Below are 19,253 nucleotides of genomic sequence, written 5' to 3'. Positions count from 1 at the left end.
CAGACTTGTAGGAACCACCTCACTCTGGTACAAATGCCAAACATGTGCCCCACACATGCCATCTGCTCCCACCACCATCCTGCTCACCTAAGCAAATGTGGCCTTGCTTTGTGGGAGCCTCTGTGATGCTGCTGCCCCCAGCAGAGCTGGGGAGGTCAACCTGACGTCCAATGCATTGAAATCTCCACAGTACATCAGAAGGCAGCAGCAGGTTTAAAACCCATCCCTGGAGAGACATGAGTGTGGGACAGAGACAGCAGAAAACCTTGAGAAGTCCCCAAGGAGCTGCAGAAGAGCTGCAAGTATGGCCAGCCTGGGGCTCCAAACAGGGTCTCGGTGCAGAGTTCATCAGGCAGGTTCTGAGATGTTTTAGGGCTATTAGAGTCTGAGTGGAGGAACAAGTCACACAAAATATGGCTGTAGGCCTTTCTGGCTTCAAAATCTACAAGGATTCATTCCACTCAATCATTTTTCGCTAGACACGTGGGTCCTTCATGCCTTCCAGCATAGCTTGTGCCTCCCCCTCAGATTATACTCACCTAGACTTCTCTTCAGAGAAAACCCCCAAATAAATAATTTGTGAATCATAATTTATTCAAGTAGTTCCCAATCCTTTGGACTATGTATTGCTTGGGTTGTCATCTGACAAGATTAATCACTTTTCAGAGCCACTGGAAACACCTTCCCCATCCTCTCCTCCTCAGATCTTTACCAGCTCTGGCAAAGTACAGGCTGGAGGTGCCACCTGGCACTCCTGCACCGAACGCAGGCTGTCGAGAAACAGTTTGTGTAGAAAGACAACCAAACTCAAAGTTTCACAGCAATAAAGAACGTCGCACATCTGTCACTCAGCTCTGCTAATGATTAGTTCCTTTTCCCACCTCATTTCCAGGACTTCATCAAGAGCTAATTTCTACCCCTACCACACATCCTGGGCGAAAGCATCCAGCTATCCACCATCTCCTGCAGAAATAAATCTTGTCGGCTCAGGGCTTCAAGATGCTCCCTGTGCCCATGGCGTAGTCTACACCCAGTGCTTCCTTTCCATCTGCTGAGGACTTCCACTGCTTCCCTCCAGCCCCTCGCCATTTCTGCCATCGCTCTTCTGCAGCCTCAGCTTCACCACCGGACAAGAGGTAGATTTTTTACCAGTGGATTGCTGGAACAATCCATCCTTACACGAAGCTTCCCACACAAAAGAATTTTTTTCTTACATGGGGGTAGGATGAAGTGAAGAAATATGAAGACACATCCATGCCCCTTCCTCTTGTAGGGTCTACAGATTCTTCCCAAGCTTCTGCTGTAAGCAATATTTAAGACAGCAGCACACACGCACTACCCAGCTTCCAGCCACAAACACATGGCTTCCAAAGGCTTCTGCAAGCATTAATCAAACACTTCAGGACACACAGTTTTTACATACTAATTTACCTAAATGACATGTTACTTTGTCTTCACAACCGAGACACCTAAACAGCTGAACAGAAATCACAAACTGAATCTCACAGGAATAATTAGTATATGAAAAATAAACCAAGCCAAGCTAGAGCCACCCAGGCAAGCGGCCCTTGGGGTCTGCCTACAAAACAACTCATTTAGAACCAAAATAGTCACACACTGAAGAAATTCGGACAGCCTCTCCTAAAGCTCCAGCTATTCTAGGAAAACAACCTGCCTTAAAAGGCTGTCGTGAAAACTGGATTTTGTGATGTGCAGAAAACAGACCAAACTGTTCATCCATTACTCAGGAATGGATCTTAGAGATGGGGCCATGGCAGGGGTCCCAAGCCCCACCTCCCCCACAGACTGTGACGGTGCTTCCACTACTCCCAACTCAGGTTCAAGGTACCTTTTGTTGAATTCTAGACGCCCACACTAGTCTGTAGCTGGAGCACAGCCCAGCAATCTTGTTGATGTGTGACATTACTAGTCTTTACCCTGAGCCCACAGGTGAGTTAATGCTGACTTAGTTTTGGCAGAAATTAGCAGAAATTATAGTTTTGCTTCTCCTCCATGAGCACGTTAATGACTGTCAGCAGTGCTGTGTGTCCCCCCAAATGACCAGCAGTTGTTTGAAGCCCTTAGTAGGTTCTGAATTTTTAAACAAAGATGTATTCTCCTGAGTGTTTACAGGGCATTAAGTAACTATTAAACTTTTTAGTAACATTTAAAAACACTGAAAACCATCTCAATTACTCAGCTTTCATTTATACAGCACTGTGACCTCTCCATCCCAGGAGGCTATAGAAACAAGACTGAGTTACTAAATGAAAAAATTCACCTTTACAAGAAAAACAGAGATGGCTCTGCTGCCTTTTGGTAAACTTCAAATGCAAGAACAGCAACAAAAATGATATAAACCCTCTTCACTTCATTTTACAGATTACTTTTTCCTTTCATATCAGAGCAAAAGCAAAACATGGCAGGACAGAAACCTGGACCACACCCAAGTTTGAAGGCACTGCCCTCTTGTTAACACATGTTACTAGTGAAATCCTCGAGATTAACCAGTTTCATCTAGAAAATTACCATCTCCAGTGGACAAATTAAAAAGCAAAGAGTTTCCTGGATGTGACATAATTCTCTCCTCCAAGTCCTCAAAACAGGTTCACCAACCAACAAGGAAGCAATTCCGAAGTGCTAGATGCTCTCTCGAGTCGATAAAGCATTGCTGAAACCTTGCTGCTTCTCACAGCATGCTGATGCTTTCCGTCATTAGCAAGGCACATCTTTCCTTGTCAAGTTTCTGCTTGGCCCTAGACACTAATGAGAGGCTGATGGGTAATCATTTAAAGCTGCATTGGCTCTAATGTTATAAAGTTATTTACTATCTACCTGGACCAACCCTTACTGCAGACTATGTAAAAGCAACTAACAAGACTTGGATTAGGCTCCCTACTATTTATTTAATGCCTATAGCGGGGCCATCCTCATGTGGGGAACTTGCAGTTTGAAACATTAATACAAAAATATCTTGGGAAATCCAGCAGAAGTTAGGGAGTCATGAGTAATTTTTATTTATATATGTATGTATATAAAAATTAAGTTTTCTCCTCCTATTGTAAGAGATTTTCTCTGCACCTTGAGAGACAGGCTGGCAGAAGAGTACTGACTGTATTTCACATTATGGAGGCACTAGGCAGCACACTTTTGAGGGCAGCGAAGATGCAAGTCAGTTCATAGTTATTTATTATGGATCTTTTTTCTTGACACTGGTTTCTAAACCACAAACGTGGAGCCCTGGGCAGATCCCAATACTTGCTGCTAGCAATGCACAAAAATAAAACCGGGAGGAATATAAGTTATCCATCCATGGCTAGGGCTGAAGGCATTGTTCGTAACAAATTGCTTAACTAGTTTATCTTCCTTGTGTGCATAGCACAATTCTCGTAAATTATTTTTCTCCTGCTAAATCCCACCGTGGTCCTGGGTCACTCATTGAAAGTCAAAGCGAGAGGCTGCCTGTGATGGAGCACGGACACAGGGTATTGCTTGCTTCCAGAGTACGGCATAGTGCTGAAACGAGGGCCTCCCATGATTAATTGCAGAAACTGGAATCTTTATACAAATACTTCGAAAGGAGAATTTGATTAAGCTTAAAAGTTATCTTCTCAGAATACTTGTATCAGTGAGACTCGATTGTGCAAGGAAGAGAGAACCAGCCATGCAGGAAAAGGGAATTAGCTTAACTAGAACATCCAATTAACTGCTTTTGGTTTTGGTTTTTTTTTTTTAATAGTTGTTTTTAATTTATTTTTTTAAGGGAGAACATTAACAGCACAAGATACTGACCAGAGGCTCAAAGCTACTTTTGGCATCAGAAAAGTTGTATTGGAAAGGCCAAACATGATAGGAAATATATAACGTTTTTGGCTTTAGTGAATGATGACAGTTCTACCCTGAGCTGTCTCTTCAAGAGAGGTGGGACCCAGGACCCAAAAGAATGGAAATTGGGTCCAGTGAGGTTGTCCCATCGCCCCTCAGCACAGGTACATTTCTAGAGTACTGAAAATGTACCAAGCAGCAGGGAAGCTAGTTCCGTTGTCAGAAACATATCTCAACAAGCAACTCAATTTGGGATGTTCAGGAGGACGTACTTGTTTAGAAGCTCCAGAAGTTTGCGACTCTGTCCCACATTTCCCACTATATCTCATGGCAGGGAGCAGATTTAATTCTCCTTCACAAGGAAAGAGCACAGGACAGGAGTAGGGACCTTTCCTACAGGAAAGCAGGATAAGCAATTCAGTTATCAATGATGGAGACAGGCCTGCAGGCCATGCTATGCTGCAGTTTGTGGAAACACAATATACAATAGCTACTGAAATTAAAATATACAGAATGCCAGTCTGTCCTCTAGGGAACCCAGTTCATTTTACATGAGGAAAAAAGAAAACATAAGCCAGCACAAAATCCCCAAGCCAATGCAGCAGGAATCTGGATCTGCTGGTGCTCCCCTGAGTGCCCTTCCGAAGCCTCCCCACACCAGCGGTGAGATCCTGGGTCTGGCACTGGGAGAATGAGCATCCCAGTGGCAAATGGCCCAGCTGCTGTGGCCTGTGGTCCAAGGCAGGCAAGGCAACTGGAGCAGGTCAAGGCTTCTTCAAATCAGCCTCTGTACCCAGAATAGTACGTGCAAATCCAGACCAGAGTGCCACAACACAACTTCTACTTGGCCAAGGGCATCTCTCTTAGTCTTTCCCTATCCCAAAGCCATTTATCCCACCTGCAGAGCATAGCCCAGGACCTGATAGCTCCAGGGAGCCCTCCATCCCCAGCTTTCACCCACACAACTGTCAGCCAGCAGCTTCATCCTGGTTTGAGTCCAAGCTTGCAATCCACAGCCAGCACACACTCACATGCTCATAGCACCCCTTTTCATCTTTCATACTAGAGAGCTGCTTGGCCCCTGCGGTGTGCTGGCCAGCTGCAGACAGCCAGGCTCCCAGAACAGGGGAAGGCTACAGGTACAGTCAGAGGCAGGTAAGTCTTCCGGAGAACCATTCCACCAGAAGCTGTGTCCCTGCCAACGGGACAAATCCCTGTGAGTCAACACCACTACTTTCCTGGAGCAAGAAAACCAGGTGGCAGTAAGGGTGGACCCAACTGGTAAACCAGAGCTTGCCCAATACCCTCTGTACCAAGGAGGAGGAAGCTGGAAAGAATCTTCAGCTGCATGGAGTTCAGCTCAGTAACCACGGCACCTCCTTTGCATGCTTTCAGAGCTTAGAATTTGTCTCTAACCTGGAAAAGTTCTCATTAAGGTTAAGGACAGACTAAAATCCAGCCCAGTTTTTCTGCCTTCAACACTGCTCTAATCTGTGCCCCCCAGGGTGCCATTTACAGAGAATGGGAACAACCCCCAGCCCCTCTTCCACCTGCCCAAGCAAGCCAAGCTCACTGGGTGCCTTTCATTTCTACCTGCTCAGGCAGACCTGTCTTCCAAGGGATGAACCAGGATTATGCACAATACCCCAGAGGAGCTTTTCAAAGGATTGGTATGATAGTACCAACCTTTACTTGTCTAGCTGAAAGTACAATGCCCAGCACTGCAGTGAGGGGTCTCAGTCCTTGCCCCCTCCTGGGGTTAAGCCCAGGCAGCCATGGCACTGGCATTGTTAATGCCCAGCTTCCGTATCTGAGACTCTGCCTATAATCTATAATGAGAGAAATAAGTCCTTTCAGGATGTAATACATTATATCAGTCTTCAACATCTAATTTAGGATTAAATTACTTATACCCTAGAAAAGCATATTTCTCTCTAAGGGATTCTGGACAGTGAGCTCAGGCCCATATCCAGTTATGAATCCCACACCTTGTGATTGACTAGTCAGGCACAAGTCTTTCTCTGGCAAACCCATTGCACCCACTCTTCTATTTTATTAATTCACCTAATTCTCCTTTCCATCATGACTTATTCTAAACCTTGAATACATAAGGCAGTATCAAGAAGTCTGCAGCTTCCTAGATCTCCTATTCATCTTTTCCTTTTAGAAATCAGTTCAGTTTTGTCAGTCACACAGTATCATTTTCCATTTTAAAGGCTTATTCAGGTCTTGCTAAGCCATACTGTTTCATATGCTAGGTGTCAGACAAATTATATCTGCTCCCCCAAAATGTGCAGATGGGGAAAAGCTCTTCCCAGTTCACACATGCACATTTTATTTCCATCACCCTACACACCTTCTCCTGTTCCAAACTACCTTCATGAAAACTAAATGTCCAACTAGAATCAGAACAAACATCTCGACCTCCCCCTCACCATTCCCTCCAGCTGGAAACAAACAGAAGTCAGCCTGATGTGTGTCAGTTGTTCTCTTACTCCCGTTTCCTGATCTCCCCTGTGAAAACTCCATGACTGATCAATGTTTTCCCCCCACCTTACAAGTCCCTGCCCTTTGCTGCCCTTGTTAGGCTAGGCCTGCGGCCTTCTTCCATACAAACTTCTCCCCTTTCAGTAGTGAAAATGTCCATGTGATTTCTCCATCTTTGATAAAAGTTCAGACCTCCTGTATGCTACCATCCTCAAGTTTTCCCTTCTGGATGATTTCAGAAACAGTCCCCTTAATATTTTACTGTAATTCTATCCCTCGCCCTTCTGCGGGAAAAGCAAACAATTCCTCTACCACTGTCAGTGGGCCCTTCGCTGAGTTTTGGGCGGTGTTTTTTGGTTTTGTTTCACTGGGGTTTTTTGGTTTGTTTTCACATGCACATTTTGTTTACAGTTTACTAAAAGCAAGACCAGAAATTACATTTGCTCTTATTAGTTCAAAGAAGATTTGGGTGGATAAGACAGAGCAGTTTAGAGGGGAATGAGAGAACAGGTTTGATACCTGGCTCTCTCAAATATCACACTGTATCTTTCAGAGTGGAAGTTCGTTTGTGAAATAAAATCCACGCTTATACTGTTATTTCGTAAAGCTGATACTTGGGGATTAGATTAAGATCTCAGCACACAAACAGCAGAAACACTGAACGCTTCCACTTCAGCCTGAACTCCAGCTAATACCGCATTCTGCAAGGCAGCTCCTATCCTAAGGGAGAAGTGCTCAGTGCTGCTGTGTTGGTCATATTCCACAGCTTGCAGAGACAGGAAATGCCTAGAAGACATGTGCATGTGTTCTGGAAACTACAGTTTCCCCTTATACACGTATTCCCATTCTCAGTTATGGTCCAAAACTTAATTAAGGTCAGACCTTAGAGTCTAACCATAGTAGTTGCTGGAGTGCTGATGCCTTAAGACCTCAACACTGGAAGTTATCTGATACCAATTTGTTTATGTAGGGAACAGGCTGTCAGGAATACTAAACGCAGCATTTTAACTCCATTCATCATTAATTCAACACTGCATTCCCATTTACAAATACATACCATTACTAGGTAGAAGTGTAGCACCTGCGTTTTTGAAAACAGTAGCATTACCACTATTTTACCTTTGCTTCTGGACTCCTCAGGAGACTCCTCAGGTATGTGTTTGGGCAGAGGAAGTCCCAGCTTCCTCACCTGCTTATGTTCCCTGATTGAAAGGAGAAGCAGCTCCTTTTTTATTTGTTTCTCCTTACTTTGGGGTTGGGGGAGGGGCATATGGGCAGGAAGGGCTGGTTTTTGTTGATGGTTAAGGGCTGAAAGATCTTCGAGTCAGACTCCTCCACTAAAAAAAGCGATCACTACCTTACAATACTGGTAACCATATCCTCCACCACCAGGAAAATTACAAGATGCTTTCCAGTAAGGAAACACTCTCAACTCTTAAAAATGCCGTCTGTGCTTCCAAGACCCCAAGCCTGTCTCCCTCCCAACAGCCCTTGCTTTACAGTACAGAAAGGCACGACTAATTCCTGCCCTCCATACGCTACAGCATTGGAAACCACCACAGTATCTTGCCGTATTAGTTCTGCTGCATTTAACACATGCGAACAAAGCAGAAAACTCCTTGTCATTAGTCCTGTGCTAACACCCAGACTCACAAAGCACTGCTGGTACCCCACCTGATGAATGTAACAAGACAACACAGAGCAGTTTTCCCCCAGCTGCCCTGTAACATCTTATCTGTGCTTCTGCATTTAGTGCTTTGCACCCAGCACATTAAGACAGAAAATATTACCTTCTTGAAAATCCCAAGGTTCAACCCCAGTGCAAAATTTCCTGCCGTTTTGAGCATCTGTGATAGCACCATCTACACACTGCCAAGCTTCAAGGGTAAGAGTCATCTTTTCCCCTATATTTTAAACGCAGGACAAAGATGATGATCTCATTAAGTTGTACAGCCAAGTGCCAGCCCTTTGCACGCAGCAGCTTATCCTTCAGGTCCTCATTACAACAGCGATGACTGTTAGCTAGTCTCCATCCATACCCTACGAGCTAGACTCCAGCTCTAACCCCTCAAGGCCAGCCAGCATCCCAGTCCCACCACTTCTCAAACAGGAGAGCTGTCTCGAGCCAGTGCTGCCAGTTGGCTGAAGGCGATGGCCATGCCAGCGGGACTGCGGGGTGCGGCTGCACAGCCGGGGGAAGGAGCATGCCGCACCATCGCTCTCTCCAGGGCCACTGGCATGAATTGCACCAGGCAGCTCCAGCTGGTAGCACTGTACTAAAGGTTGCTCGAATTCCCAAGAGCCGGGGACTCTGCCCACTGACTCCGGCAGCAGTAAACCTGCGCTCCAACAACACCTACACGCAGACAATACAGTACAGGAGGGGGCAAGCCCCGGTCCGTTCTCCCGACCAAAATTTGAAAGGTAGGGGATCAATTACATTTCAGAATGACATTTTACATCAATAACATTTTACTACGTATTTTATTACATCAATGGCTTGAAAAAATTTTATTTGATGTCAGCAAACATTGGAAATCATAGAAAAATGTATTATGTAGAATTTCACAAAGGAATTTACCCCACTATATTCCTCATACAGTAAAATAATTCAAAACCAAATGTTACTTTTCAGTGGCTAAGCAATTTTATAATGCTATGAACATTCATCACAGTAAGTGTGCTGAATAATAGAAAACAGGCAAAAAAGACATTTAAAATATTACTTACAACAGCATTATTACAACATACTTTCTTTAAAATCCCAACGAGTATTTTAGCACTTCAAAAGCTATACAGAATTTCCATTATATTTGCAAACTTAACCTTATACATCTTTTAAAATCTTGAAAAAACTTCTTTTAAGCAATCTATAAGCAGTTAACAAAATTGATAAAATCTACATAATGGAATACTATACACTCCAGTATAAATTTTATTTTAGGAGAATATGAATGTAAACACTCATTATTATACAACATGCATAGACTATACTGACCTTCCATCTTCTGAACTGTAACTTTCACTGCAATTGTGCTTTACTATCAACAGGAGAAGCTGCATTAATCCAGGGAGTGGCAGAAAGTATTTGCTTTAGGGGCATTGCACAAGATCACTAGATTTTGACTTGCTGAAGACAAGCTGGAGCTAATAAAAATACTCTCTTTTTTTTTTTTGTAAAGAGTAAATATCAGGCCACTCATCACTGAATGGCCTAGGCATAATTTTGTACAGGTCTGAAAAAATGCATTATCAGAGAAATCTCCTACGCTATTTTTGCGCTTCATTGACTTGGAGATTTATGTTCACAAATCCAGTGATCAAGTTAGTGTAATGCACTGTTTGGCTCATTTGATGTGCAAGAATACCAACAGCATGTTAGCGATTTAGAGACTAAAAACTGAAATTTAAAGTGACAATGAGCATATTTTAATACATAATGTTTCAGATGTATTTGTACAGGAGAGAAAAATGCTTGTCAGGACATTGCTTTAAGAGAGCAGGAGTCTCACTCTTATGTTAACTATTAAAAAAGTGTTCTATTGGATATTCATGGGGCCTTCTGGTTGCAAACTTGTAAAAAATATATTAAGAATTCATTATCCCCATTGGTATTAAATATATCAAGACACAACCACTGTGGTTGCAACTACCAGTTATGGCTACTATGGTCTTAAGCATCTGATTGTACATTGTTGCTATATTGTTAAGCACAACTGAGGCATGTATTTTTTCCCTTGGTTATAAGATTATAAAAATTGATCACTGTTTCAAACCAGTTAAACACGAATATTCAAGTAACAAGGTGGTTTTAATGGATAAGCGAGAAAAGAAGTTACCTAGCACTTTACACAACTACATAAAAATTAAATAGAACAAATGAAATTTGTTTATGTATATGCAATACACTTTTATATCTTTAAGATTTCTAAAACTAAAACTTAAACTATCATTTTCTTTAACGATACCATATTTTGCACAATAACTTATACTTAGGAGAAATAATTTCCCATTTTCCACAAAATATATATAATTATGACATTCACATTGATAGTTTAAGAACAAAATTTAAGTGAATATTCTATCTTATGCAGTTAACTTTGTGGACCCTTCTAATCAGAATGCAACCAGTTGATGTATCTAATACTTGACCCATTTAAAAAAAACAAAGCAAAGAGGGTCTTCACCTAAACAAGACCAAACCATTTAAACTTTCAAAAGCTAAAATTATTTTATCGCATTTAAAAACAGAGTTGAAGAGAATGTAGGAAACTAAGTGTTGAAAATACAGTGCTGTTATATTGTATGTATCAACTACAATAGATAGCAGTCAACTGAAAAGTAATTTAAACAACTTTTTTCTTCCCAATATCATGAATTATATATGTTTCCCCCTACCCCTTGGGGATGAAGCCAAAACACAACTTTTCTGATCATAAGATGGACAGATTTGAGGGCAAAAACCGATGAAAAGTCCTCACAGGTAACTTAACTCACCAGCAGAAGCCTCCCCTGATGAGTTTAATCACCTGGGATGCAAGCTCACACAACCCTCTCACACTGGCGACGACCTGTCTCCGTGCATTGGTGCCAGCAGGAGGTTTAATACTAGAGTATTTCTAACGAGTGGCATTGTTTTACACCAGAACTGTCAGCTGAATTCACAGTGCTATTTGCCTGTCTTTAATCCTAACTCACACTGGCTAACAACTAGTGTCCTTTCTGATAAGAGACTCCCAACTCCAACTGGCACAGGACTGAAGGAACATCTGCAGGGCCACCATCAGAGCTGCCAGTTCACATCAACAGCTGCAGAGATGCAGCCACAAACTTGGGATTACAGGTTTCCAATACAGAGGGCAGGGAATAGCTCCCTTCCATCCCCCCATCACCTCAAAGGATCTCTCTGGAGTGACCAGAATGAAACTGCTCAGAAACAGCTGCCAAGTGGCTGAAACAGGCCCTTTTGGGGCTCCAAGCTCTAGCTTGCCCTATGAAATGACTATCTGCTCCTTCGCCTGTGTGTTGTAGCTCAATTTCTGATGTTGAATTACTTTCTTCACACAAGGCCCGAGGAGGAGACCGCCATAGTGATACAAGGATACCTCCCCTGCCTTTCCTTGGGTTGTGTCTACGCTGCAGGAGGTGCAGTCACAGCTGGCTCGTTAGCTGGCTGGCATTAGCCGACCTAGTTTAGGTACAGAGAACAGAGCCGTCACAGCACACAGCATGGCACAGCCCAGCAGCTCAAACATCAGCACCAAGTTTGGGGCTAGACTCCAAGCTGCAGCACTTCAGCTGCAGGCCAGGACATGGACTAGCTCATTTCAGGTTGTGTTAAAGAGAGGTTGGTGCCATATATTGCTGTGTGCCATCTTGGCTTGAACCCTCTGTAGAGGGAGAGAGGCAAAAAAGGCCCTTTTTTCCACCTGCAAAGACACCTGGTGGTTTCTTCCAACAGCATTATATTAACCATTTTTAAATGCTTTGTGACTAGTGTTATTTTGCAGCTTTCCACTGGCCAAGAAGTAATACTGCTGCTTCTAGCTTCTCTGAACACTGTCTGCTCGGCAGTCAGCAACTACCTTGTTCAAGGTGCAAAGTCCTCATACAGGACTTTCAAGAACAGCTCCAGTTCAAGCCAGCTAGGTAGGCCACAGCACAGGTCATCTGAGCAGAGGGCTGCAGATTTGAAAGCTGCATGCACCAAGTATCTGGAAAAGCACCTCTAAGGTTTTAAATTGCATATTTTGGTTCAGAACATGAAAGCAATGTGTGCTTCAGAAGGGTTAAAGTGGCCAATGAAATTAACCCAGTTCTTCTCCATTAGATTTCCAAGAGATCAAAACTACCCTAAAGGCTGAATTTTGTGCTCCAACCCTCGTCCAGACTTCCAGTGGGAGAAGTAGTTTAATGTCTTTGGCAAACAGCGCTCTGAAGAGGAATGAGACACTGGGACAGAAAGTGATCTACAGTAGCCAAATGTAAAAAGGCACATATTCCAACAGGAGAGGCACCAGAGAAAGTTGTTTTGACTTAATCCCACAGAGGATCAGGAAAAAGAAAGTTGTGTTGTACTCATTTAACAAGTTACAATGCAAATGCTGAATGCCAGGGGTTAAATAGCGTATCAAACAGTTTCAGGTTATGTATTCCCTTTTGCACTAAGTAAAAGCCATTAAAATATACAGGAATAAAATGCTCAATTAGGGAGCTTTCTATGAAGCAAGAACACAAATACAGTGGAAAAAATTGCACAAACCAGAAGTGTAATGAGTTATGTTTACAACCTTGGACTGACCAAACCTCAGAAATAACATTTCCTATCACTTTGCATTATTCAAGATTGCTTGTTAACATGCCCTGTCATTTCAGAACAAACCTGACACCGCTGGCATGTGCACAGGCCTCTCCTTTATAGAAAGCTCGCTAATAATAGTGTCATCGTAAGAATACACAGGAAGCGGAGACCACAAGGCCATGCAGCAATATGTACTTATACCCTATGGACCAAGTATTGTAAGAACTTCTAATGTGTAGAGTTACTGTGGGGGCTCCTTGTTTTGCAGGTTGGTCAAAATTTACAGACAGGTGTTACTGGTTCTAGAAATCCCCATGCTTAAGCAGGACGTTGATGAAATGGAGAGCTGAGCTACCTGGGTGCTTTTGAAAGAAAGTGGAGGCAGTATGGAGGAATGAGGGGAGATTAAGGCAGATGTAGCACAGGACTGGAAGCGTTTGCCTTTTTTTGGTAATAGCTGCTTGTCCACAGATATGATGCAGATGGCTGTCTGAGGTTTGCTAATACCTGATATCCTGGATAACACAGTAGTCAACACAAATTGTTCTAGGCTACAGCACCTTCTCACGAAGCAGATGCATATCTGACATCAAGAACAGAAGTAGCCTGGAGGGAAGGGGGAGGGGGAAGAAAAAGGAGATGTTTAGTTTAAAAATGAATACACATAGGCTTTCTTGCCTCTCCAAACTTCACCCTAGATCCACAGTACTGAAAGTGACAAAATGGACAACCTGGCATACGGGAGGAATCACAGCAGCTTCCCCTATTCTGAGCCACACTGTGATTAGTTGGGAGCACAAACATTCAAGAATTAAGACTGAAGTTGATGCTGCTTTATGATCAACCATCTCACCTCCCCCCTTCAAAAAAAAAAAACCCAACCGAAAAAAGGAACTGTGGCCACTTGCTATGAAAACACACTGAAGGGGAAAGCCCAGAGCAGTCAGAGGGCTGACGAAGCTTTTACTATGCTGGCAGCCAGGCAGACAAGGCATGCCAGGGGAGAAAGCACCTGAGGGGCTTCAGTATTAGGCCAGTAAAGTCTTCTGGCTACTGCTGACTGAGTTCACCTGACTTGACCAGGTGGACTTGCCTGTGCAAGTGCTCTCAAGAGCAGGCATCATTCACACAGTACTGCACAGCTCAGGAGGGATGAGGAACCCGCCTCCTAGCCCATATAGGTCACTTATGTGATAATCCCAATGACATTTCACTTTGCCTCCAGAACTGCTCCAACAGGCACCCAGTCAGCACTGTGTGTTACCTCTGAAGACACGAGCACCACATCTATAGCCAGCCTGAGAGGCAATGTCTGATGTGGTCAGAGAGCATGGTGGCCATTAGATGTCCACTGTGCAACACTTGTATCCCTTCCTTGTGCATTTTTATAAAAAGCTGCAGGCTTGGTAGTTAAAATCCCCTCCATGCTGCTAGCACCTTCCTCCTCCCAGCCACAACACATCAGTTCCTACTGTCCAGACTAGGCTTCATCAAGAACCACAAGCTGCATGGTGCTAATGTAAGGCATACACAGTACGTCACAACTGGCAGCTCGCAGCCACCCTGCCCAGCTCCTGCCTGTGTCAGCCTGGTGCAGGCAGGCTCTGCCCTCATCCCTTCCTGTACTGCAAGGCGCAGTGAACTGCCTGACTCTCACAATAGCTGCCTTTTCTCTAGGCTTTGCAGCTATCCCCACCAGCCTATTGTTTTGGTCCCCCTTCTACACTCAGCACTTGCTCGGCTCCAGCCTGGGCACTTTCCATCACTAGTTTGGGGATCACAACTGCTGCTCCACCAGTTATTTCACCAGACCTTGCTGTCATGCCTCCACTCTCCCTCCTCCTCTGCTAACTTGTCTGGGATCCTCACTGCTCCAGTATCAACATACTTGGCCACATCATCACACTCCAGTTCCTACTGCAACCATTTTCTTCCTATCTCAAGTGAGACTCCCCTTTTTTAACTATAACTTTCAGGGGCAAGGGTGTATTTGAAGCCAGGAAGAATCTCAGAGGGCTCAGAGAAGAAAAGCTCTGCACTGCCAACAGATACAGTTCTACCAGTCACAGGAAAAGGCAGTGAGACAAGCTACCTGTCTTTCAAATGGGTGGCTAGATACTAGTACTTCTTTGCTCCACCTCTCAGTTCTGGAGGAATGGGACAATTTTGCTCACAAGCTTCTGAGAAGGCAAGTTTTTTTAGTTTGATTTTGTTCATCTTTGAACCTAGTCCCCAGATATAAGCATCTTTGAGTAACACATTATTAGGATTTGTGAAGCAATCAAGTTCTGCTCTCTGAATGTCTGAACGGCAACATACAAGTGGGCAAACCACAATCAGGGCAATAAAAATGTAGAGTATACTGAGAAGTCTTTAGTCCATGTGAGACTAAAATTTGCCTTACGCTTTTGACTGTGCTTGCATTTAGAAGATACAGCTTTTGTGCCAAGCTGCCTTATAAAATGAGGCCAAAGGGAGTCCTAGATCAGACATTTAACATGCAAACCTCTAGTGGGGTTTCCTTTTGCAAGACTGTTAATATTACATTTTTGTAACTAACTTTCATATTTAAACACTCTACAGTCTCTTAGTTAACTTTAAACACACATTGTCTTTGGAGAAGTGTTAACTCCGTGAAGCTCCATCAAGGAGAGGCTGTTTCTAGAATTTCCGTCTTCACAGAAACTGCTGTAAAATCAAGGAAACTTTGCCTCTAGGTAATTCCAGAGTGAACAGTTTCATACACTCGACTTGTTTATAGCTTTTCTTCCCTTCCCCCGATTGAAACCACTCCATCGTCAAAAATGAAAGAGCGAGCGTTGCCTCAGAAGACCGTACAGTCCCACAGAGCCAAACCTAGAACAGCTTGGAGAACTGAGTGCAGGGAAAACATCCAAGTGAGATAAAGATGTATGGGGTGTCGGCAGCAAGAGGCATTAAAATGTCCATGTGCTGATGAGATACAGATACAGTCAGAGGGCTGCAAATTAACTGTTCTCTTTCCACTTTCATACATGTCTGGAATTCCCAATTCCCCAAATCAGTACTGGAATCTGTACATTCAGAGGAAGTGAAATATGCTCAGATTGAAGATTGTCAAAAAATGGCTTTTGCAAAGAGTATGTATGTGTATGTGTGTATATATATACCCACACACCCCTATCTGAACTGAGGTCAGATTGGGAATTTTGCGTCATTTTTAAATTGGATTTACCTCATCTTCCTCTTCGGACATTTTAGTGGAATTATCAGGGGATTTTACAGGCTTCTGGCTGTTGGTTCCATTTGTCTCCTCTTTGCCATGCTCTGCCTCCCACTCCTGTAGAACTTCATCTATGTTGAAACGACGTCGATAATTTACAAAAAAGTTTTTCACTTGCACCACAGATTTGTTTCCGATCACATCAGAGATTGCCTGAAAGTCTCGGCCGTATTTCCTGATTGCTAAAAGCAACAAACAGAAAAACAAAAGCAATGTGTTATTTCCACAAAGACCACAAATCAGGCTTAAGTCACAGGGTAAGGATCCGAAGCTGAACTTCTGTGAAGGTTTCAAGCCTTTCTCAGATTAATCCAGAAGAAAAAGTCGAAATTGGGCAAGAGACACAGTTAAGACTAGTCCTGAAGAAGAGAAAACACAGAGATGTAGTAAAGATGGGCAGAGCCAAATGCAGAAAACCTGTATAAATCTGCCTGTACTATTTGAGAAGTTATGCAAGCAAAGAGCAGAGCAGTGATTCCAGGAGTTTCACTTTCTGAAAGCTTGGACAAGCAAAGGTTATTTGCAAATGTTCATATATGCGGTTTATACTGCCCAGGGAAGGGAAGGGCAGATACCATTTTTTGTTCAATTTCATTCTTCAGGCGTTAGTACACAGCAATGTCAAAATCCTTCATTAGCCACTGAAGGGAAACACAGCTCTGAAATGCCGCAGAGGTTTGATTATCACCAGCTGAAGTACAAGTAGACTTGTAGTGCCATACCTTGCACAGCAAGAAGCTGCTCATCTGTGGTCCAACGGGCATTAAATTTCTGAACAACCTACACATAAAAAAAAAGGGTAACTTCATTTACATAAGCAACAACTTTCACTTGTATCTGAGCTCATAAAAACCTCACAAAAACACAACAGTAGTCAAACTACATCATTCCTTTTAATGTTGAAAACGTTGCTACTAAGAACTGCGTATGGCATCCATTCAGTTAACTGTGATAAACACTGTGCCTGTCAGTCATGGTAATATAAAAAGATAGGGAATGGTCTGAGCAGATAACCAAGAGCCACACTCCTCTAAAGCACCTACTTGTTTTTATCAGACACCCTCTGTAATCTTGGTCAAATTATTTCCAGCATGGGGTACCAGAGTTGGAAGGAAGAGAGCAAAAGCACCAAGTGCCAAGAGAAAGATGGGCCACTGACATCCTCTCCTACATTTTTCAGTAGTTAGAGCAAAGCAGCTACCTCTCTCACAAGGGCATACGGATACAACACTGACAAAACATGGTACATCTGGGATACCTATCCTTCTGTTAGAAACCACTTTCACTTGTTAAGCACTGCTCTTACTTTCTTCTTATCTCCATTTCCATTACACAACCACAGTGAATATGGTAGTGGTCTTGATTCACACTGACAACTAAGAGGACACTGGTCCTAGTTTACTGGCAACTAGAATAGCCCTGGTATGTAAACACAGATTAACATTTACCTCCACAATAAATAAGGGTCAGAAAATGATCCTACCTCTGGAAGTCTGTATTGTTCTATACCACCTTCAAGTTTTTCTTTGAGTGCGCTGTTTGTCTGTTTGATATTCTGAATCTGAAAAGAAAGTTTCATCCCTTCAACAAGGGCAAAAAACAAAACAAAACAAAAAAATCCTCTGGACAAGCCTTCCAGCAGCCCCAGCAGGAACCCCACAAGCTCAGCATTCCAGTTTTTCTCTCAATCTCCCTTTTCCAAAAAGAAGGTTTGTTATATTGGAGTAAAGGAATGCAGGAGCAGCTGGCACATCAGGAGATCCCATTTAATTTATTTTATCCTGTCTGCAAGTTATTTGGAGCAAGAACTGCCCCAGCTTCCAGTTCTGTCTAAAGCCCAGTGTAAGAAGAAAGGCCCTGTTCACAGCAAGTAATGAATCAAAGACTGCTAGAGAGCTCTGCTTCTCCCAAAATGCCAAGAAAAAGGCTTCAGGCCAAAATACCAATTCTATTAAGTTTAATAAAGAGCTTGAGCCAGATCCCTGCTTTAAAAACAGTGAAAATGTTCAGATCTAGGAAACAGACTCATGTAGTAAACCTGTCTTTACTAAGCGATATTTGAAAAACATTTGTTTAAAAGACAGATCTATTACGGAAGCAAAAAGGACGTAGGAAAGTTTGTATGATGCCTGTCTAGGAAAGACTAAAACAAACATATCTGCCTGTTCCAAAAGTACCATATGAAAAGGCAAAGGAAACTGCTGCAGATGGAAATCAGATACTGCCGAAACCGATGTCATCTGAGGGAAGTCCATAGTTAAAACACAAGGAACTCTGAACTGCAGGAAACACTAAGCGCCAACAAATGTCCTTTCAAGTCAATACTATGGGCTTTTCCTTGCTTCACATTAGGTATAAAAGTAGGCTTGCCCATAGAACTAAAACGTAAGAGATGTAAACCTAGGGCTGCATTAGTTTATAGCACAAGGCTGGTGGCTTGTCAATTAAGGCACATAATGATGTGCATCATCACTGTCAAGCTACAAATTCCTGCAAACTTTGCAGGCTGTGATAGGCACTGCCACCAAAACCAGCAGTTATTCTTGAACTATCCTATCCATACCTGTCGTTTGATTGAGACTAATTCCATGTCCAGTTGTCTGAGTACAGTGGTAGCAGCTGTCGCATTGGCAGAAACTGCCTCCACATCTTCTTGGGAAAGGAACATTCCTTTGGGAGGTTTCCTCTTCGCTCTGTTCTTGGCCTGCGTACTGTGCTTCTCCTTCTTCACCTGAGGAACGGTTTCAGCAGGCGGCACCTGACAAACAGCAGTCATTTTACAAAACTAGATGATCTTTAAAGGTCCCTTCCAACTCAAACCATTTTGTGATTCTATGGCTTTTAGCCGCTATCAAAGGTTGGAAAATGAAAAAGGTAACTTGCAGACGGAAAGACATTTTTTGCTTTAAGTGGCACATCATACAAACGCTGTCTTAGACAAATCTCTCCTTTCTCCTAGGTAGCTTTCAACGTTTACAGAGATACTGGTTGTCTTCTCTGCCCATTCTTATTTTGGGAGACAGACGCCCAATTTTCCAGCAGTTAAATATTCTGCTTAGTTTCAAACACCCAGAAACCTCTATTCTTGCTTTCATCGCTTTCATCACTGGGCCTGAACATGCCAGTTTAAATGAACACCAGAAAGAAACAAAGCAGTGTTTGGAGACAGGAGAAGAACACAACTAGAAGAGTTTACAGAGACTCACTTTTCCACACATCAGACAGGAGAAGGAGTAAACCAAATTTATTTAAAAGCTAAGTATAAAGGAGCTCGGTGACTACAGAGTAATTCTTAGATTGTTATGCAGCTTCTTGGAAGCCAGGTTTTCTTGCATAGCACTGATATATCAAGTGTTCCATTTAACTGATGCAGTTTTG

General features: G+C 43.0%; 1 protein-coding gene across 1 annotated transcript in view; it reads right to left on the bottom strand.

The window, feature by feature from the left end:
- Positions 1-8,777: 8,777 nt before the first annotated feature.
- RCOR1 (REST corepressor 1) overlaps positions 8,778-19,253 on the bottom strand; it is an 87,811-nt gene continuing 77,335 nt past the window's right edge. The window contains exons 8-12 of the mRNA XM_075103964.1: positions 18,439-18,633; positions 17,359-17,436; positions 16,598-16,655; positions 15,828-16,057; positions 8,778-13,219 (exon numbers count right to left, since the gene is read on the bottom strand). Coding sequence (XP_074960065.1) covers positions 13,178-13,219; positions 15,828-16,057; positions 16,598-16,655; positions 17,359-17,436; positions 18,439-18,633 — 603 coding nt within the window. The 3' untranslated portion in view covers positions 8,778-13,177. The remainder of the gene's footprint in view (positions 13,220-15,827; positions 16,058-16,597; positions 16,656-17,358; positions 17,437-18,438; positions 18,634-19,253) is intronic.

This window comes from Phalacrocorax aristotelis, chromosome 9 (genome assembly GCF_949628215.1).
Source record: "Phalacrocorax aristotelis chromosome 9, bGulAri2.1, whole genome shotgun sequence".
Classification (NCBI taxonomy): Eukaryota; Metazoa; Chordata; class Aves; order Suliformes; family Phalacrocoracidae; genus Phalacrocorax; species Phalacrocorax aristotelis.
Note: the sequence above shows the minus strand (reverse complement) of the source record. Positions and strands in the feature narration are given on the sequence as shown.